The 22,065-nt window shown below is 44.1% G+C and overlaps 1 protein-coding gene and 2 long non-coding RNA genes across 15 annotated transcripts in view; 2 read left to right on the top strand and 1 right to left on the bottom strand.

Moving 5' to 3' along the window:
- The window catches only part of NUP214 (nucleoporin 214), a 112,740-nt gene that overhangs the window by 71,466 nt on the left and 19,209 nt on the right, over window positions 1-22,065 (top strand). For all 13 annotated transcript variants that reach the window (XM_077967434.1, XM_077967432.1, XM_077967433.1 and 10 more), the window contains exons 28-31: window positions 1,579-1,640; window positions 3,553-5,352; window positions 8,084-8,154; window positions 21,224-21,380. In XM_077967434.1, the coding sequence (XP_077823560.1) occupies window positions 1,579-1,640; window positions 3,553-5,352; window positions 8,084-8,154; window positions 21,224-21,380 (2,090 nt within the window). The remainder of the gene's footprint in view (window positions 1-1,578; window positions 1,641-3,552; window positions 5,353-8,083; window positions 8,155-21,223; window positions 21,381-22,065) is intronic.
- On the top strand, window positions 12,275-19,936 carry LOC144335025 (uncharacterized). Its single transcript, XR_013405405.1, has 3 exons — window positions 12,275-12,481; window positions 16,208-16,439; window positions 19,501-19,936. It is a non-coding gene; the product is annotated as an uncharacterized LOC144335025 (long non-coding RNA).
- LOC144335011 (uncharacterized) lies at window positions 12,592-21,484 on the bottom strand. Its single transcript, XR_013405390.1, has 3 exons — window positions 19,490-21,484; window positions 15,467-15,820; window positions 12,592-14,912 (listed from the first exon to the last, which is right to left on the bottom strand). It is a non-coding gene; the product is annotated as an uncharacterized LOC144335011 (long non-coding RNA).

The following is a 22,065-nucleotide window of genomic DNA, read 5'->3' as shown; positions in this document are numbered from 1 at the left end:
TTTTTTCTTTTTTTCTTTTTTTGATTTTGAGGCAGTCTTACTCCATCACCCTGGTTGGAGCACAGTGGTGAGATCTTGGCTCACTGTAGTCTTCACCTCCCGGGTTCAAGTGATTCTCTTGCCCCACCCTCCCAAGTAGCTGGGATTACAGGTGTGTACCACCACGCCCAGCTAATTTTTGTGTTTTAATAGAGATGGGGTTTTTTCATGTTGGCCAGACTGGTCTTGAACTCCTGGCCTCAAGTGATCCACCCATCTCAGCCTCCCAAAGTGCTGGGATTGTAGGCGTGAGCCACTGCGCCTGGCCCTCTTCCCATTTTTAAAATAACCCAGAAAAGGTAGGGTCGTTGAATCAATGGCTTGACACTGTTAGATAAAATTTCTTCACAAAGAAATGTTGTGTTTTGTTTTATTTTTAATATGATGGGCAAAAGTGTCTAAGTTAATACATTATTTAGTATATTTGATGTGCTTGGTCTCTGACATTTTAAAGCTAGTTTAAAATCTGCAATTTGAAGAGTGTGTGTGTGTGTGTGACAGAGCAAGATTCTGTCCCCCGCCCCAAAAAAAAAAGTACAGTGGCACAATCGTGGCTCACTATAACCTCCGCCTCCAGGATTGATTAGCCCCCCTGATAACTGGGACTACTGGGACCACAGCTGGCTGATTTTTTTTTTTTTTTTAATTTTTGGGTTTTAGTTTTTGGGGGTTTTTGTTGTTTTTGTTTGGTTTTGGGGTTTTTTTTTGGTTTTTTTTGGAGAAACAGGGTTTCACTATGTTGCCCAGGCTGGTCTCAAATTCCTGGGCTCAAAGGATTCACCTGCCTCAGCCTCTCAAAATGCTGGGATTACAGATGTGAGCCACTATGCCTGGCCTGAGATTTTATCACAGTGAATAATCTGTTCTGATTCACACTGGCGTGGGATGTTCTTCCTTAGCTATGGTGTCTTCACTTACAGTGTAAAGAAAACGTACAGAAGGAGAGAGGAGATGGTGAAAGGAGTCAGAAAGTTTTTGAACCAGATTTTCCTAGCCCTAAAACTCAGTTCTGTCAAAATGACTGAGATAGGGCTTCTGTTTCATTGTATCCATTGTTTTCCCTAGCAGTGTGGGACTCTCTGACATGCTTGTTGGTTTTGGAGGGGTTCTGAGAGGCTCTTCCTAGTCTAAGTGCTTTTGTGTCGCCAGACCTTCCTTCTGTCCTCTCACTTAACAGACCATCTGCTCCGGCCACTATTCCCACATGCACATTTGTCATGTTTCTGTACTGCTGCAGCTTTGCTCATCTTGCAAGAAGTCCCCACACAAACTTCTGCTACAGAAAGCCCAGCCATCCCCCAACGGGCTCTCAACTGCTATCCGTATCGTATCTCACCCACAAACTGCTTCTCTCTGCTTAGAGATCATAGAGTCGCCTTACTGCTTCTAAGATAGGTGCTTTGACTCTGTTGTCGTTTATCTTCTAGATTGTAAATTCCCGAGGGCGGTTTGCATGAATGAATGATAAAATGGACTATTAAGAGGGTAATATTGTGCCTTGGTTTGTTCCTTTTTAATTCCTCTTTTTCTACTTGTTAGGACTGGCTTTAATTTTGGGATAATCGCACCAACACCGTCTTCTAATTTCACTGCTGCACAAGGTACAGACTGTGTGTTCAGTAGCATTGCTCGTGTGTTTTCTCTAAACAAGCACAGGTTATTTTTGCCCAGATGTTAGTATTTGACTTGTTCCTGAGACTGACTTACAGTATCTGCAATAAGTTCAGTGTTGATAATGTGCATTAGAAATATGCTTAATTCAAGAAACTGATGTGAACGATTTCTATTTTTATAATTAAGGACAAGGAAAGGATTTGCTTCTGGAAAATCAGGGCTGTGCTTTAACATTTAAATGCTAATATGTGAAATAAAATTTCTCCATTTTTTTATCTGTAATGTAAAATTTCATCAATTTATAGGGTGATTCTGTAGGGCAAGATAGACATAGTAATAGATAGACTGTAGAAATGAAAGACCAAACTCCTTTTTTTCCTTGATAACATACCAGCAAATGCACTGATTCCATGCATGTTGTTAAAAATCCGTCAGTAGGCTGGGCACGGTGGCTCACGCCTGTAACCCCAACATTTGGGGAGACCGAGGCGAGCGGATCACCTGAGGTCAGGAGTTCAAGACCAGCCTGACCAACATGGAGAAACCCCATCTCTACTAAAAATACATTAGCTGGCCGTGGTGGCGCATACCTATAATCCCAGCTACTCAGGAGGCTGAGACAGGAGAATCACTTGAGAGAGGCGAGGTTGCAGTGAGCCAAGATTGTGCCATTACACTCCAGTCTGGGCAACAAGAGTGAAACTCTGTCCCAAAAAAAAAAAAAAAAAAAATTCCATCAGTAGCATGTTTTTAACATTTAAAAGAATTTGAAGACCTGTAAAGAAACCAGATCTATTTGTTAAGTGCCTTTCAGTTATCCATTTATAATTAAGTCTTTTATTTTATTTATGTATTTTGAGATGGAGTTTCACTCTTGTCATCCAGGCTGGAGTGTAATGCCGTGATCACAGTTCACTGCCACCTCCACCTCCCAGGTTCCAGCTATTCTCCTGCCTCAGCCTCCCGAGTAGCTGGGATTACAGGTGCCCGCCACCACACGTGGCTAATTTTTGTATTTTTAGTAGAGACAGGGTTTCACCATGTTGATCAGGCTGGTCTCGAACTCCTGACCTTGTGATCCACCTGCCTTGACCTCCCAAAGTGCTGGGATTACAGGTGTGAGCCACCACACCCAGCATCATTACTCTTTTATTTATTAACCACTGTTGTTTGACCAGGCCTTATGGGTGCTTTACCCATATTTCATGCAATCTTTGTAACAGCTCTCTGAGGGTAGGTACTGTAATGATCTGGATTTTCCAAATGGGAGAATTGAGGCTCAGAGAGGTAAAGCAACCTTTCCAGATTCACACAACCAGCAAGTGGCAGAGTGCGTAGCTCCAGAGCCCATGTCCTTGACCACCAGACTGTACTGCCTCTGTCAAATAGCTGACTTAGTAGAGCACTAATAAGTAGCCATTAATTGTACATAAAAATTATTTTCTATGGACTGACACTTTATTTACCCGTAAAAATGAAGGAAGAACTTCCATTTCAAATCAAGTCCTGGTCTATCAGGAGGTCCACAGGCTAGTGCTGTGCCGAGGATGTTATTAAGGAAAGCACACAGCTAGGGTAAATTAAGAGAAGAGGCCTTTTTATTTCTCTTTGGGATAATATGTTAATTTCACATATTCTAGATATTTTGTATTTGTTGTGATTTAATGGTCGTAAAAAGATATTTTTTCCTCTTCACCAGAGGTGAAAAGGCAACTCAGAGCTGATGTTTGTGTGGAGAAGCACACATTCCACCTCCTTAGAGAAAGCTGCTGTGAGAACAAGGCACCCTGACTCTGTACAGGGAGGAGAGAAACTTTGGCTTAGAAATACAATCAGTGGAAATGTAATGGGTCATCTTTGCTAAATCCAACCCATTTTCTAATTTCTTTTTCTTGCTAGGGGCAACACCCTCCACTAAAGAGTCAAGCCAGCCGGACGCATTCTCATTTGGTGGGGGCAGCAAACCTTCTTATGAGGCCATTCCTGAAAGCTCACCTCCCTCAGGAATCACATCCGCATCAAACACCACCCCAGGAGAACCTGCCGCATCTAGCAGCAGACCTGTGGCACCTTCTGGAACTGCTCTTTCCACCACCTCTAGTAAGCTGGAAACCCCACCGTCCAAGTTGGGAGAGCTTCTGTTTCCAAGTTCTTTGGCTGGAGAGACTCTGGGAAGTTTTTCAGGACTGCGGGTTGGCCAAGCAGATGATTCTACAAAGCCAACCAATAAGGCTTCATCCACAAGCCTAACTAGTACCCAGCCAACCAAGACGTCAGGCGTGCCCTCAGGGTTTAATTTTACTGCCCCCTCAGTGTTAGGGAAGCACACGGAACCCCCTGTGACCTCCTCTGCAACCGCCACCACAGTAGCACCACCAGCAGCCACCAGCACTTCCTCAACTGGCATTTTTGGCAGTCTGCCAGTCACCAGTGCAGGATCCTCTGGGGTCATCAGTTTTGGTGGGACATCTCTAAGTGGTGGCAAGACTAGTTTTTCATTTGGAAGCCAACAGACCAATAGCACAGTGCCCCCATCTGCCCCACCGCCAACTACAGCTGCCACTCCCCTTCCAACATCATTCCCCACATTGTCATTCGGTAGCCTCCTGAGTTCCGCAACTACTCCCTCCCTGCCTATGTCCTCTGGCAGAAGCACAGAAGAGGCCACTTCATCAGCTTTGCCTGAGAAGCCAGGCGACAGTGAGGCCTCAGCATCAGCAACCTCACTTCTAGAGGAACAGCAGTCAGCCCAGCTTCCCCAGGCTCCTCTGCAAACTCCTGACTCTGTTAAAAAAGAACCTGTTCTTGCCCAGCCTGCCGTCAGCAACTCTGGCACTGCAGCATCTAGTACTGGTCTTGTAGCACTCTCTGCAGAGGCTACCCCAGCCACCACCGGGGTCCCTGATGTCAGGACGGAGGCAGTACCACCTGCTTCCTCCTTTTCTGTGCCTGGGCAGACTGCTGTCACAGCAGCTGCTATCTCAAGTGCAGGCCCTGTGGCCGTCGAAACATCAAGCGCCCCCACAGCCCCCAGCACCACATCCATTGTTGCTCCCAGCCCATCTGCAGAGGCAGCAGCATTTGGTACCGTCACTTCTGGCTCATCAGTCTTTGCTCAGCCCCCTGCTGCCAGTTCTAGCTCAGCTTTCAGCCAGCTCACCAACAACACAGCCACTGCCCCCTCTGCCACACCCGTGTTTGGGCAGGTGGCAGCCAGCACTGCACCAAGCCTGTTTGGGCAGCAGACTGGTAGCACAGCCAGCACAGCAGCTGCCACACCACAGGTCAGCAGCTCAGGGTTTAGCAGCCCAGCTTTTGGCACCACAGCCCCAGGGGTCTTTGGACAGACAGCCTTTGGGCAGGCCTCAGTCTTTGGGCAGTCAGCGAGCAGTGCTGCAAGTGGTTTTTCCTTCAGTCAGCCTGGGTTCACTTCCGTGCCTGCCTTCGGTCAGCCTGCTTCCTCCACCCCCACATCCACCAGTGGAAGTGTCTTTGGTGCCGCCTCAAGTACCAGTAGCTCCAGTTCCTTCTCATTTGGACAGTCTTCTGCCAACACAGGAGGGGGGCTGTTTGGCCAAAGCAACCCTCCTGCTTTTGGGCAGAGTCCTGGCTTTGGACAGGGAGGCTCTGTATTTGGTGGTACCTCAGCTGCCACCACAACAGCGGCATCCTCTGGGTTCAGCTTTTGTCAAGCTTCAGGTAAGAATTTGTGGAAGCTTTTTACTTTGTTTCCCTCTCTGCTGTTTGAAACATTAGCAACAGACCCCTATTACTTTTGTAATTAAAAGAAAGGGGAGACTTGAAACCCAAAAATAATCTGTAGGTTAAAGAAGACAGTTTGGAGCACATGTGGTCTCAGGAACTTGTTTGGCCTAATTGGCTGGATCCATTACAGCTTAATGCAGCTCCAGTTTTGCTTCTTAGCAAATTGTCCACTCTGCAAGCCACCAGAGTGCCAGTTTCATGGGGGAAAAAACAAGCATCTTTAGTTGAGGTCCTGGCAAGTAATTTAATGACCAATAAATAGGAAATTTCAAATTTGGAAGGTACTTTAGAGATCATTATACCCAAAGCTGTCAAGCCTCAAGGAAACTGCTCTAATGTCAGATAGGATAGTGCCGGTGGAACCAGCAGGAGAGTCCAAGTGTCATCATAGTCCACCACCCTGCCAGTGTTTTCTGTCCCCTCCGACACCATCTTTCTTGCTGTAATCGCAGTCACTGACATTTGATTTGGGTTTTTTTCTATTTTCAATGTTGTGACTTTTGTAAAAACTACAGTTTATTGTTTTTGACAGTGAAACCTAATTCTTCACTATTGCATTTTCCATTTTAGCAGCTGCTTTTACTTCTAAAAGTTATCAATAAGCAAGGCAATTTGAAAATCTGTCCTAAGATTTGCTTTCTGATAGTTATCTTGTGAACGGTAATTCTTCAGCAGTAGACTCTAGGAGAAAAGCAAGGATCAATGATTTCGTTGTGGGCAAGATTACTAGTAACTGCTAATTCATTATTCGATGATAACTTGAAAACGGCGCATAATTTATTAGAAAGGAAACATTTTCCTTTCTTCAACAAATGTTTGTTACACTCCTCCTAAATTCAGCTATAAGGACATGGTGTTGAAAAGACAGACACAGTTTTGAGACCCACCCAATGCCCTGTGAAGAGGCCAGAGGGCCGCTGAATGATGGGAAATGTGCTGACTTCATCCAGAAAATGGGCAAGGAGAAGGCCCTGTGAGTCTTAAAAGAGAGAAGGACGTGTAACACAGTCTGTATCACTACTGCTCCATTTGCTCTGCAGTCAGAACTTGAGAAGACCTCATGCACAGGCATGGTCATACTATTTCAACAAATTCAGAACCCAAGGAGGAATCTTCTTTCATTTAGTATCTGTGTGGAAAGGTATCTGAGCTGTCTACTTCAGCCCTAGTTGAGGAATTGAGTCTTGTCCAAGCTCACCTACCCGATCAGTGACAGAAATAAGAATAGAGGCCGGGCATGGTGGCTCACGCCTGTAATCCCAGTACTTTGGGAGGCTGAGGCAGGGGGATCACTTGAGGTCAGGAGTTTGAGACCAGCCTGACCAACATGGAGAAGCCCCTTCTCTACTAAAAATACAAAATTAGCTGGGCGTGGTGGCAGGCGCCTGTAGTCCCAGCTACTTGGGAGGCTGAGGCAGGAGAATCGCTTGAACCTGGGAGGTGGAGGTTGCAGTGAACCGAGATCGGCGCCACTGCACTCCAGCCTGGGCAATAGAGCAAGACTCTGTCTCCAACAAAAAAAAAAAAAAAAAGAAATGACAATAAAACTCCTGCCTTCTCACTCCTTGTCTGGAGCTCTTTTTTTGAATAGTTCTGCCTCATCTTCCCAGGCCCTGTTCAGCTCAGCACTTCAACCATGTTATGCCATATGGAAGAAAGATAAGCTACCCTGAAAGAATGTGGTATTTGAGATTCAGAAGAAACCGAGGAGTAGAAATATTCATAATATTAAGTCAGTCATTAGAAAGACTTTCTGGTCACTGAAAGTCTGAGCATAAGCTTTCCTTAGCCCCCATCCACTTGGAGTTTGGTTGGAGAGGATTCATTCCCCAGGGCTTTAGAACTTACACTACTTTAAAATGTTAGCAATGAAAAACAGTCTTTAAAGTATTTGCTCAGAATTTTCTCCAGACTAGATGGGGAAACATTTTATTCATAAGTTAATTTATTATGGGCTATCTTAGCACACCTGAATGTCATTTAAAAAGAAACAAACGGCCGGGCGCGGTGGCTCAAGCCTGTAATCCCAGCACTTTGGGAGGCCGAGACGGGCGGATCACGAGGTCAGGAGATCGAGACCATCCTGGCTAACACGGTGAAACCCCGTCTCTGCTAAAAAATACAAAAAACTAGCCGGGCGCGGTGGCGGGCGCCTGTAGTCCCAACTACTCGGGAGGCTGAGGCAGGAGAATGGCGTGAACCCGGGAGGCAGAGCTTGCAGTGAGCTGAGATCCGGCCACTGCACTCCAGCCTGGGCGGCAGAGCCAGACTCTGTCTCAAAAAAAAAAAAAAAAAAGAAACAAACTTAGGCTGGGTGTGGTGGCTCACACCTGTAACCCCAGCACTTTGGGAGGCCAAGGCTATGGGTAGATCATGAGGTCAAGCGATCAAGACCATCCTGGCCAACATGGAGAAACCCCGTCTCTACTAAAAATACAAAAATTAGCTGGGCATGGTGGTGCACACCTGTAGTCCCAGCTACTCAGGAGGCTGAGGCAGAAGAATCGCTTGAACCCGGGACGCGGAGGTTGCAGCGAGCCAAGATCGCACCATTGCACTCCGGCCTGGCGACAGAGCGAGACTGCCTCAAAAGAAAAAAAAACTTTAATGTTTTAAAAGACTCATCCAATCCAAATTGAATTTTTGTTTTCTTTGTATTTTACAGGTTTTGGGTCTAGTAATACTGGTTCTGTGTTTGGTCAAGCAGCCAGTACTGGTGGAACAGTCTTTGGCCAGGTAAAATATGCATTTGTCTTCATTCATGTCAACATGTATCAAACCCATTCAGTTTTCTTCACTGTTATATAATCAGTTCATGTTGTATATCTAAATCCAGCAAATAGCCATGTGTGGTTCTTAAGCTGTACTCCCTTCAACTGCCTTGGAGATGCAGGAGTCTCAGCCTCTGATTAAAGAGGATCACTAGAATTTTGATCCTCCTTCCACAGTCTTCTGGGAAAGTATTTTGAAAGCACATTGCCTGATTCCTTTTTTTTTTAGATACAGGATCTTGCTCTGTTGCCCAGGCTGTAGTACAGTGGCACATTCACAGCTCACTCTAGCCATAAACTCCTGGGCTCAAGCAATCCTCCTGCCTCAGCATCCCCAGTAGCTAGGATTATATGCATGAGCCATAACACCCAGCTAATTTTTTATTTTTGTAGAGACACAGTCTCACTATGTTGGCCAGGCTGGTCTCAAACTCCTGGCCTCAAGCGATCCTCATGCAAGGGGATTACAGGCGTGAACTGACATGCCTGGCCACATTGCATGATTTCTATCAGTCCCCTGCATGTTAGGCCAAGGGTTGACAAACTACAGTCTGAGGGCTAAATATACCGTTTGGCTTTTTTGGGGTTCATTGTTTAACTTCTTTAAGAATGGTGTTTGTGTGTATGTGTATGTCTATATGTGTATATGTGTGTGTGTGTGTGTGTATTTTTTTTTTTTTTTTTTGGAGGCAGGGTCTAACTCTGTTGCCCAGGCTGGAGGACAATGGTGCAGTCTTGGCTGACTGCAGCCTTTACCTCCCAGGCTCAAGTCATCCTCCCACCTCAGTCTCCCAAGTAGCTGGGACTACAGGCTTGTGCCACCACACCCAGCTATTTTTTTTTTTTCTTTTTGTATTTTTGGTTGATACAGGGTTTTCCCATGTTGCCCAGGCTGGTCTGGTCTCTTAACTCCTGAGCTCAGGGTGATCTACCCGCCTTGGCCTCCCAAAGTGCTGGGATTACAGGCGTGAGCCACTGTGCCGGGCCAGTTTTTATATTTTTAAGTGGTTGTTTAAAAAGAAAAAAGAGGAAGAAGGTTTGGCAACATATATGTCCCCTCTGCTAAGCTATATGTAGCCCGGAGACTCCTTTTGGTGAACTGAGCTATTTGATGTTATGTAGCTAGCAGTTATCTATGTGCCAGGCATAATTTTAAGTCTTTTATACAAACTAATTCATGTAAGCATCACAGCACCTCCATAAGATAGGTGAGATTATTGCCATTTAAGAGATGAGGACACTGAAGGCCCAGAGAGGTTAAATTAACTGTTACATCAGACACCAGCTACATTGAGATCATTTAGATGATAGTAACCTCCTAAGGAGCCCTTATGAAGAAAGATACCCTGATTTATCAGAAAGGATTGTGACTTTCTGAAGGTAGAATTTGTATTAGTCAAGGAGTTAATAAAGTGGTAGGCATAATATGCATCTTCAGAAAGAAATTTTCTTTATCATCTCTGTTTTCCTTTGAAGATAGGCTCTGCCCTAGTCCGTGATCTTTCTTAAGAGAGAAGTAGAACTTCTGATTTCCAGTTTCTGGTAGTAGAGGACTAAGTCATTCAGGGGAACCACGTTCCCTACTGAAAACTGCTAAAAAATGCTAGATAAAACATAAAAACCCCATTTTTAAAAGCACCAATAAACTAACAAGGTATTTTACCAAGCCAAAAGGAAAATGGGAACCTAGAGAAGTAAAGTGGAGCCCACAAGTCAGTTGTGCCCTGACAGCATTTACTAACCTGAGAAAATGTGAATTTTCTATTTAATAACCCCTAAGGTGAAGGGACAAAAATCACCAACTAAGATATGCACAAAGTGGGGAGTCTAAAAGAGACCCTCCCACAATCAGCTGGGACTCCACGTTGACAGGTCTCAGCCCGTGACTAGACTGATATGGTTCCATGGTGATGCTGCCTCCAGGTGTCTGGCAGAGGCAGCGCAGGCCCACCCTGAAGGAGAGGAACTTTACCTAGCCTTCGAATTACTCTTACAAGTAATTTCTGTCCCTAAATGAGACACAAGGAAACCAGGAACTATGAGCAAGAGCCAGAATAAGCATCAGAAATTACCTTTGCACAGACTACCTAAACTATCAAGCAGCTGGGGCTTACAGAGTTTAGAAGAAATCAAAGACAAACTTGAAAATACCAGTAAGGAATAGAAAATCATAAGAAGTGTCATAGCAGATTTGAAGAAGAACCAAATAGAATTTCTAGGAAAATGTAATGATTAAACTCACGTTTAAACTCAGTGGCTCTATTTGGAGCAGATTAGACCTTCTGAAAGGAGTAGTGGCGCACTAGAACAGAATGTGGTAGTCAACGTTTCCAGCTTTGAGGGCTATGGATAGCCTCTGTCAGAAGCACTCAATGCTGCCATTGTAGTGCAAAAGCAGCCATAGACAATATGTAAATGAATGAGCTTGATTGTGTTCAGTAAAGCTTTGTTTACAAAAACAGGCAGTGAGCTGGATTTGGCCCCTGAGCTGTAGTTTGCTGACCCAAGGGCTGAATTTGGCCCCCGAGCTGTAGTTTGCTCACCTAACTAGAAGGTAGGTTAAGGTGAGTTATCTGGAATGCATCACAGAAAGCAAAATGAAAGACACAAAAGAGAAAAAATCCTGTGGGAAAAAATGCAACATACATTTAATCAGAATCCCAGAAGGAGAAGAGAGAAAGAAACTTCCGAAACTATTTGATAATAGTAACCCACAGATTCAGAAGCCCAACAAGTGCCAAACGGGAATGCATAAAAGGAAACTGATTCTGAGACCTGTCCTAGTGATACTGCAGAACACCAAAGATAAAATATTAACAGCAACTGGAGAAAAAAGACAGATTATCTTTCTAGGAAGCCATAGGTGGACTGACAGCAGACTTTTCAGCAATAACCATGAAAGCCAGAATTGGCCACCTAGCATTTCTAAATCCAGCAAAAAATATCTAAAGAATGAAGAGAAATCAAGACTTTTTTTCAGATAAGCCAGTACTAAAAGAATTTACATCTAGCAGACTGACTCCAGCCTGGGTGACAGAGCGAGACTCCATCTCAGAAAACAAAAGAAATTCTAAGAGATATTATCTGGAAAGAAGGAAAATTTGACCTCACTAAAATTATGGCCTTCTTAATTTTAGGGTAAAACAAGCCATTAAATAGGAAAATTGTAGCCTATGTAACCAACAGTGTAATTATATTCAGAATATGTAAAGATTTCCTATAGTTCAAAAAGAAAGACAACTATACCCAAATTAAATTAAAAGGCTGACAGTACCAAGTATTGGTAAGGAAGAAGAGCAACTGGGAACTCATATATTGCTAGTGAGAGTGTAAATTCATATTAACCACTTTGGAAAACCATTTGGCAGTATCAAAACTAGATACAAAATCCCTCTTGGCCCAGCAAATCTACCCTGAATATGTAACCAACAGAAATGAGTGCCTTTGTTCACCAAAAGATATGGGTAAGAATGTTCACAGCAGAATATTCTTAATAGCTAAACACAGGAAACAGTCCAAATGCTTATGAGCTGAAGAATGGATAAATAAATTGTGGTATATTTATACAGCCAAATGCCACAGAGAAATGCAATAAAATGTACTGCTCCTATAACTGGCCTAGATTTGTTTTTTTGTTTTTTGTTTTTGTTTTTTTGAGACAGAGTCTTATTCTATTGCCTAGGCTGGAGTGCGGTGGCATGGTCTTGGCTCACTGCAACCTCTGCCTGCCAGATTCAAGCAATTCTCTTGCCTCAGCCTCCTGAGTAGCTGGGATTACAGGCACCCACCACCACGCCCAGCTAATTTTTTTATTTTTAGTGGAGACGGGGTTTCACCATGTTGACCAGGCTGACCTTGAACTCCTGACCTCAGGTGGTCTGCCCACCTGGACTTCCCGAAGTGCTAGGATTACAGGTGTGAGCCACCATGCCCAGCCTAAATTTGTTCTTTAAAGAAAGTTGTGCACATATGTATCAGTATACAAGTGTATTCATAGCAACATTGTTATAATAGCTTACAACTAGAAGCAGCCCAAATGTTTATCAACATTCATATGGGTAAGTAAATTTATATTATTCCACAATAGAATTTTTTTTTATTTTTTTATTTTTTTGAGACAGGGTTTTACTCCTATCATCAAGGCTGGAGTGCAATGATGTGATCTCTCTACTCACTGCAACCCTCGCCTCCCAGGCTCAAGTGGTTCTCCTGCCTTAGCTACCCACGTACCTGAGACTACAGGTACACGCACTGTGCCTGGCTAATTTTTTCTTTTTTTTTGTAGAGACGGGGTTTCACATGTTGCCAAGGCTGGTCTTGAACTCCTGGGCTTAAGCAGTCTGCCTGCCTCAGCCTCCCAAAGTGCTGAGATTACAGACATGAGACACTATACCCAGCCCTCTTTTCTTTTTTTTTTTTGAGACAGGATCTCGTTCTGTCACCCAGGGTGGAGTGCAGTGGCACAGTCACAGGTAATTGCAGCCTTGATCTCCTGGGCTCAAGCAGTCTTCCTATTTCAGTCTCCAGAATAACTAGGTCCACAGATGCACCACCACGCCCAACTAATTTTTTCAATTTGTTGTAGAGAAGGGGTCTCACCATGTTACCTAGGCTGGTCTGGAACTCCTGGCCCAAGTGATCCTCCCACCTGGACCTCCCAAAGTGCTGATGAGATAACAGGCATAAGACACCATACCTGGTCCCATAGTAGAATATTATCCAGCTAGGAAAATGAGCAGATTTCAGCTACATGTATAACTGACAAGCACAATGTTGAACCAAAGAAATAGAAAACATCACTGTGATAAACTCCATATTGTTACTTCCCCTTCCACTCCATATTCTTCCTCCACAGAAATTATGTTTGCAATTGGAAGGGCCAAAGATTGAAATCAAGGTTTTTTTCTATGATGGCAGGGGCCTTATTGTTTCTATTTATTGCTGCATCTCCAATGCTTAAGACTGTGTCTGGCACATGATAGGCATTGTGGAAATGAATGAACTTTCAGGTAGCAGAAGTATCCTCAGAAAACTCTAAAGATGCTAGACAGATTCTGGCTAGGATGTAAAAGGATATAGAAAACCTTCACTGCCATAATAACACCAAGAAAAAATCAGATAATGTAGAAATCACACTTACTCTGGCAGTATTGGAATTATTTACTACTGTATAACAAATTGCCTCAAAACCTAGTAGCCTACAACAGCTACTTATTTATTATAGTCTTGGATTCTGTGGGTCATAACTTCGGATGTACTTAGTGGGGATGGCTTGTCTTCACAGTATCTGTGGTCTCAGCTGGAAGAAGGGAAGACTTGAGGCGGGAGTCATCTGAAGGCTCACTCTGTCAGTGGTTGGCTTGGCTGTTGGCTCAGACCTTAACTGGAGCTGTTAGCTGAACACCTACATTTGGCCTGTGTAGTCTGGGCTCCCTCACAACATGGTGGCTAGGTTCCAAGGACGAACATTCCAAGAAAGCGGAAGAGCCATGCTGAAGCTGTATAACCTTTTATGACCTATCCTCAGAAGTCACAGAACATCACTTAGGTTGCATCCTCTTCATCAGGGCACTCACGAATTCCCATCCAGGTTCAAGAGGAGATATAGAGGCCACCTTTTGCTCTAGAAGAGCATATGGGACTAGAAGTAATGCTGTGATCATCTTTGGAAAATCTGTCATAATTGGACTATTGAAGAGTGGCAGAAAGCCTTGTCGAACTGATTTCCAGAGAGTGGAGCCCATCATAGGTGTGAGCACTGTGGCACAGCTGCTGCTAGGGGCAGATGCCAGGTCTGGGTTTGAGCAGGTAGTAGAGAGGCCTTGCCAAAGACTGAGAAAATGTACTGGCTAGAGAAGGAGCTGTTGGCAGTGATGGGGGCAAGCAAAATAAATGACCGGTAATTACATGAAAAGGTGATCAAATAGCATTAAACTAATGAGGGAAATGAAAATCAAAACCACAATTAGTTAAGATACCACTTCACATCCACTAGGATGGCTATCATTTAAAAAGTGAAAAATAAAAATAACCAGTGTTAGCAAGAATATGGAGACATTAGAACCCTCATACATTGCTGGTGAGAATGCAGAATTGTGCAGCTACTATAGTTTGGTGGTTTCTCAAAAAGCTAAATGTAATACTTCTAGCATATGACCCAGCAGTTCTACACTGGGGTAGAATGCCCAAAGCAATTGAAAAAAAGGGACTCGAACAAATACTTGTACATCAGTGTTCATTGCAGCATTATTCACAGTAGCCAAAAGGTGGAAACAACCCAAGTGTCAAACAGCAGATGAACGGATAAACAAAATGTGGTATATACAGTCAGTGGAGTATTGTTCAGCCATAAAAAGAAGTGAAGTTCTTGTCCAGGCATAGTGGCTCACGCCTGTAATCCCAGCCCTTTGGGAGGCTGAGGCAGGTGGATCATGAGGTCAAGAGATGGAGACCATCCTGGCCAACATGGTGAAACCCTGTCTCTACCAAAAACAAAAATTAGTGGGCATGGTGACGTGCGCTGGTAGTCCCAGCTACTCGGGAGGCTGAGGCAGGAGAATCGCTTGAACCTAGGAGGCGGAGGTTGCAATGAGCCGAGATCATGCCACTGCACTCCGGCCTGGGCAACAGAGAGACTCCGTCTCAAGCAAACGAACGAATGAATGAATGAATGAATGAAGTTCTCGTTCATGCTACATATAGATAAACTTTGAAAACCATATGCTAAGGCTGGGTGCAGTGGTGCACACCTGTGATCCTAGCACTTTGGGAGGCCGGGGTGGGCAGATAGCTTGAGCTCAGGAGTGTTGAGACTAACATGGCAAAACTCTCATCTCTACAAAATAAAAGACCCACAAGTTAGCTGGGCGTGGCAGTGCATGCCTGTAGTCCCAGCTACTAAGGAGGCTGAGGTGGGAGGATCACTTGAGCCCGGGAGGTCAAGGCTGCTGCAGTGAGCTGTGTTCGCATCACTGCACTCCAGCCTGGGTGACAAAGTGAGAACCCTGTCACAGTCAGTCAAATTTATTTATTTATTTAGCGATGGAATCTTGTTCTGCCGCCCAGGCTGGAGTGCAGTAGCGCAGTCTCAACTCACTGCAACCTCTGCCTCCCGAGTTCAATCAGTTCTCCCACCTCAGCCTCTCAAGTAGTAGCTGTGACTACAGGTGGTCACTGTCACACCTGGCTAATGTTTGTATTTTTAGTAGAGTTGGAGTTTCACCATGTTGACCAGGCTGGTCCCAAACTCCTGACCTCAGGTGATCGCCCACCTCGGCCTCCCAAAGTGCTGGGATTACAGGCATGAGCCACCACACCTGGCTTCAGTCAATCAGATTAAAAACTCAGATTGGGATCTGAAAGACTTATAAGTGCAACAATAATTCAGCATACATATCCTCCAGCTCTCCCCCGCCAATCCTCCCCAACTTTTGCAAAGAAAAAGGAACTAAAGGCAGCACTAAAAAGTAGAAAAAACTAACAGGGTCTTACATTCTCCTGTTTTCTGTAACTATTGTTTGAAAGGTGATACTTCCTCCTGGCTTCCACCTCAGGTACTTATAGACCAATAACCTAAAACCTAAGCGGAGACAATGTTGGGCTAACCAGAGGTGAGCTCAGTCTTCTTAAATCTGGGATTCAGGCCGGGCCCGGTGGCTCACGCCTGTAATCCCAGCACTTTGGGAGGCCGAGGCGGGCAGATCACAAGGTCAGGAGATCAAGACCATGGTGAAACCCCGTCTCTAATAAAAAATACAAAAAAAATAAAATAGCAGGGTGAGGTGGTGGGTGCCTGTAGTCCCAGCTACTCGGGAGGCTGAGGCAGGAGAATGGCGTGAACCCGGGAGGCGGAGCTTGCAGTGAGATGAGATCCGGCCACTGCACTCCAGCCTGGGCGACAGAGCGAGACTCTGTCTCAAAAAAAAAAAGAAAGAAAAGAAAAACAGGGCTGGGCGCGGTGGCTCAAGCCTGTAATCCCAGCACTTTGGGAGGCCGAGACGGGCGGATCACGAGGTCAGGAGATCAAGACCATCCTGGCTAACACGGCGAAACCCCGTCTCTACTAAAAAATACAAAAAACTAGCCGGGCGAGGTGGCGGGCGCCTGTAGTCCCAGCTACTCAGGAGGCCGGGGCAGGAGAATGGCGTGAACCCGGGAGGCGGAGCTTGCAGTGAGCTGAGATCCGGCCACTGCACTCCAGCCTGGGCAACAGAGCGAGACTCTGTCTCAAAAAAAAAAAGAAAAACAGAAGTCTTTATCTGTGTTTGAAGTTTAAATCTAGTACGTGAAATTAAAAAAAATTAGGCTTAACAGCAGAGTGAATACTACAAAAGAACGGTGAACTCGAAGACATATCAATAGAAATTATCTAAAAGGAAGGTCAGAGAGATGGAAAAAAAAATGGATAGAGCATTTCTGCTATCTATGCAACAATATCAGGCAGTCCGACATTTGTGTAATCAGAATCCTGGAAGGGTAAGAGACAGAATGGGTAGGATAAATTCACAAAAGAAGTGCAAAACTTATGCAATGAATACTATAAGACATTGTTGAAATTAATTACAACCTAAATAAATGAAAATACATACCGTATTCATGGATCAGAAGACTCAACATTTTGTTAAGATGGAATACTTAGCTAGTAAATTGTAGAACCAGTGCTGAAACCAAAGTCTGTTCAGATTAATTTAATCATTCATATAGGAATTCATGGTGGGTAGGACAGGTGAAAGTGGCTGTGTTCATGGAGCTTCCATTAGATGGAGGGAGTCATCCTTTAATAAAACAGTATAATTTCAGACAGTGTTAAGTACTATGAAGAAATAAAGCGTGATGTGATAATAATTGGGGAAGATGGTTTAGGTTAGATGGTCAGGAAATGCCTCTCTGAAAAAGTCTCATAAATGTCTCTATTTCTTTTTACATTTTGTTTTCTTGAATTAGGACCAAATAAAGGCCACACATTGAGATTGCTTGCTATGTCTCTTAAGTCTCTTTATCTATAGGTTCCCCTTTCACGTCTCCCTTTTGAATTTTTCCTGGTAATTCAGTTGTTGAAGAAAGCTGGTCATTTGTCCTGTGGCGTTTCTCATGATCTGGTTGCTGACTGCACAGCTTCCAAGTGAGCGCCATCTGTTGTGGGAAGTCAGGGACCCCGAACAGAGGGACCTGCTGAAGCCGTGACAGAAGAACATAAATTGTGAAGATTTCATGGATATTTATTAGTTCCCCAAATTAATACTTTTATAATTTCTTACGTCTGTCTTTACTACAATCTCTGAACATAAATCGTGAAAATTTCATGGACATTTATCACTTCCCCAATCAATACTCTTGTGATTTCCCATGCCTGTCTTTAATCTCTTAATCCCGTCATCTTCATAAGCTGAGGATGTATGTTGCCCCAGGACCCTGTGATGATTGTGTTATCTGCACAAATTATTTGTAGAGCATCTGTATTTGAACAATATAAAATCTGGGCATCCAAAAGGAACAGGATGGCTGTGATTTTCAGGGAACAAGGAAGATAACCACTGACCTGAGGGGCTGGACAGAACAGTCATGTTTCTCTTCTTACAAAAGCAAATAGGAGAAATATCACTGAATTCTTTTTTTTTTTTTTTTTTTTTTTTTGAGATGGAGTCTTGCTCTGTCACCCAGGCTGGAGTGCAGTGGCCGGATCTCAGCTCACTGCAAGCTCCGCCTCCCGGGTTTACACCATTCTCCTGCCTCAGCCTCCCGAGTAGCTGGGACTACAGGCGCCCGCCACCTCGCCCGGCTAGTTTTTTTGTATTTTTTAGTAGAGACGGGGTTTCACCGTGTTAGCCGGGATCGTCTTTCGATCTCCTGGCCTCGTGATCCGCCCGTCTCGGCCTCCCAAAGTGCTGGGATTACAGGCTTGAGCCACCGCGCCCGGCCTGAATTCTTTTTCTCAGCAAGGAACAGCCCTGAGAAGGAGAATGCATTCTTAGGTGGAGGTCTCCAAAATGGCCACTCTAGGAGTGTCTGTCTTATACTGTTGTAGACAAGGGATGAAATAAGCCCTGGTCTCCTGTAGTGCCCCCAGGCTTATTAGGATTAGGAAATTCCTGCCTAGTAAATTTTAGACCTGTTGTCTGCTCTCAAACCCTGCCTCCTGATAAGATGTTATCAATGATAATGCATGCCCAGTGGGACATGAAACTTCATCAGCAATTCTGATTTCACCCTGGTCCTGTGATCTCGCTCTGCCGCCATTTGCCTTGTGATATTTTATTGCCTTGAAGCGTGACCCTATTCGTACACCCCTCCCCTTTTGAAATCCATAAGAAAAACTTGCTGGTTTTGCGGCTCAGGGGGCATCACGGAACCTGCTGATATGTGATGTCTCCCCCGGACACCCAGCTTTAAAATTTCTCTCTTTAGTAGTCTTTCCCTTTATTTCTCAGACCAACCGACACTTACGGAAAATAGAAAAGAACCTACATTGAAATATTGGGGGCTGATTCCCCGATAACCATCCTTGACCCTCTGTTACTTCCTCTGCAGTGGTGGTTGGGTCTAGAGACTTGAGTAGAGTCAAGTTGATTTTTTTTGGCAATATTGTTAAGTCTAGATCTTAAACACTTACTCCTTACTCCTTACACTATATTAAGGCATTATTGTTAAAATTTTCAGATATAATGGTCATGTGGTGATGGTTTGTTTTATAGATTTATACAGGAAAATTAGTGGATGAAATGATATGTCTGAGATTTGCTCCACTGTAATAAAGGATAAGAAGTACTTGGGGATAAAGACAAAATCTGACAGGCCATGAGTCGAGCATTGTTGAATCTGGCTGATGGGTGTCTGGAGGGTTCATTATACTCTTCTGTCTGCTTTTTGTACAGTTTTTAGATTGTCCATAATTTTACGTTTTAAAGCCTATTATTTATCTCAAAATGAATTCTCCCTCACCCATTTATGAGGATGCAATAACTATCAATTCATGTTGACTTCAATAAAGTATGTTAGTGATCGACTTCATTTTTATGGGAAGCTATTATTTATCAAATCACTTTTTTTTTTTTTTGACGGAGTTTTGCTCTTGTTGACCAGACTGGAGTGCAGTGGCGCGATACTGCCTCACTGCAACCTCCGCCTCCCAGGGTCAAGCGATTCTCCTGCCTCAGCCTCCCAGGTAGCTGGGATTACAGGAATGCACCACCACGCCCAGCTAATTTTGTATTTTTAGTAGAGACAGGTATTCTCCATGTTGGCCACTCTAGTCTCGAACCCCCGACCTCAGGTGATCCGTCTGCCTTGGCCTCCCAAAGTGCTGGGATTATAGGTGTGAGCCACTGCCTCCAACCTATCAAATCGCAGTTTAAAAATTGGACTGAACCATTTGAGGTTTCTGAGCTTTGTCAGGCAAAATGCTCATATACTGGCAGTTTTCTGTGTTTCAGCCTGCTGCATGGATGTCAGCTAAGCAGTCAGATACCTTCCACGTGCATGCATTCATTTTTAGGTTTTCTACCTTTCCGTGGCAGTTTACTAGTTATCAGAGCCATTTTTTGTTAGGGCTGGATTGGATTCCTAGTTTTTAAATGGTTGTAGTGAATTGGTACTGTTTTGTTGTTGTTGTTGTTAAGAAATTTAAAGGGGAAAAAAAAGAGACTAGGAAGTACATTAAGTATGTTGCCCTAAGACAGAAATTAGCTTGTTGTATTTGAGGCACAGAAGATATGTGTGACTGTCCTGAGTGAGGGGGAGGGTGATAAAAGATGATGTCAGAGCGGTGGACAAGGGACAGATCATGTAGGGCCTTCTAGAATTGGTAGGAGCGAAATGATGTGACTGCATTGCAAGTAGTGCTCCAGCTGCTATGTAGACATAGACCGTAGTGGGAGCAAAAGACCAGCTAAGTTGTTGCATAGTCGGGGCAAAAGCTTGGGGTTAGGTGGCTCAGACCAGAGTAGAAAGGAGGGGATATCCTGAGGGGTAGGGCGTGTTTCAGAAGTGGCCCCTGGAGGTTCAACGAGTAGAGATTAAATGATTACTTAGAAAATACTTAGAAATGTGTCTAGCACATACAGAGTGCTTGATTTTTGGTTCATTGTGGTTAAAACACTGAACAACCATTTTTTGAGCATGTAAGTCTGTTTCAGGCTCTGTTCTAAAGTATGTTACATTTCTTGGCTCATGTAATTCACTTGCCACCATATTGAGGTGGGTAGTTTATTACCCCCATTTTACAGGAGGGAATCGATAACACCGCTCTGCTCTTGCAAGTTTCTGTGCACAGTGGCCCCTTTCTAAAGTCCATCTTATTCTGCATTCTCAGCCACGGAGAGATGACACTTAACTAATGTGAATGGCCCCTCAGATGTAACCCAGTTGTTCTTTAAGAACCAGCTTCCAGAGAAGTTAAGTGTCTGGGACCTGACACAGCCTTGAGTCAGCATTTGCCCCTGCACTAGCAGCATCTTCTGAGCATGAGATTTGCGAACTTGGGCCAAATTCAGCTTTGGTCATCATTTCAACAATGAAGCTAATTTAAGCTTACTTCTGCAGCACTGGGAAAGTCATTATGAAATAAAAGCACACAAATTGAGAGAAAGACAGTGAAAATCACTTACCATCCATTGCTGATGAGTTCAGCCAAACACTGGAGGAATCAGAATAAGTGGTGTTCATAATAGCTTGTAAATGTTTTCAAACTTTTTATTTGGTGGATCTCCTGTGGGTTTGGTTTTCCTGACCCTGGTGTTGTGTCAAACAGACAGTATGGGCAGCGTGGCAGATAAACATTAAAAGTTCCCACCTACCATAAGTCATGTTTTCAGAGAACTGTGAACATGGAATAGCTTGAGAATTTCTCATAGGTAGGAAGTCCCTGTCCAGAGTCTAGCTTCTTTTGTGGTTGTTAGAGCATTTGTACCAGAACTAATCAGAGTTCTCTTGCTTTTTCCATTTGTACCAGCTGTGAGTACCTCCTGCCCACGGATGCAGCCTGCCATTTCACGATGACCTCTCATCCTATCTTGCTTCCTGACCCTTTTGTTTTTTAGCAATCATCCTCTTCCAGTGGTAGCGTGTTTGGGTCTGGAAACACTGGAAGAGGGGGAGGTTTCTTCAGTGGCCTTGGAGGAAAACCCAGTCAGGATGCAGCCAACAAAAACCCGTTCAGCTCGGCCAGTGGGGGCTTTGGATCCACAGCTACTGCAAGTAAGTTGAGAAGACTTTTCCCAGTCCCTTGGTACCCTAATGCCATTTTCATTCTTAATGCCATATCAAAGCTTCAGTGACAAATATAAAAAGGAAAAAAAAAATATCTAGAAGGCCCATTTAAAATATCTTCCCCAAAGCAGTGTGATCTGTTTTGGTTTTTTATTTTTGGTTTTTTAATGAGATGTGCTATATAATCATGAAAGACATCAGATCTGCAGGGAGAGGATCTGTGTATTGAGCTGCTCCCCTCTTCTCTCCCAAGGCCCAGTCGTTCTGTTTCTTAGTATTGGAGTGACTTGAAGTGAAGGCAAGCAGACAAGCATAAGTGAGCGGCCGCATAGCAAGCCGAGCATGCTGGGAGGAGAGCGTGTAGACTTTCATTTGGGTAGTACTCTCCGAATAGCTCCTGTGGGGAGATGTCATCCAAAAGTTGAAGCCTTTACTGTTTCTCACCTCTTACATTTTTGTTTTATTTTCATCTGAAGCTGTATCTGCTGGTACTTTCTTGAGCTAATTTCTTTTCTTTTTTTTTTTTTTTTTTTTTTTGTTGAGACAGAGTTTCACTCTTGTTGCCCAGGCTGGAGTGCAATGGTGCAATCTTGGCTCACTACAACCTCCGCCTCCCGTGTTCAAATGATTCTCCTGCCTTAGCCTCCCAAGTAGCTGGGATTACAGGCATGCG

This window comes from Macaca mulatta, chromosome 15 (genome assembly GCF_049350105.2).
Source record: "Macaca mulatta isolate MMU2019108-1 chromosome 15, T2T-MMU8v2.0, whole genome shotgun sequence".
NCBI lineage: Eukaryota > Metazoa > Chordata > Mammalia > Primates > Cercopithecidae > Macaca > Macaca mulatta.
The sequence above is the reverse complement of the archived record's forward strand: the minus strand, read 5'-3'. Positions and strand labels throughout refer to the sequence as shown.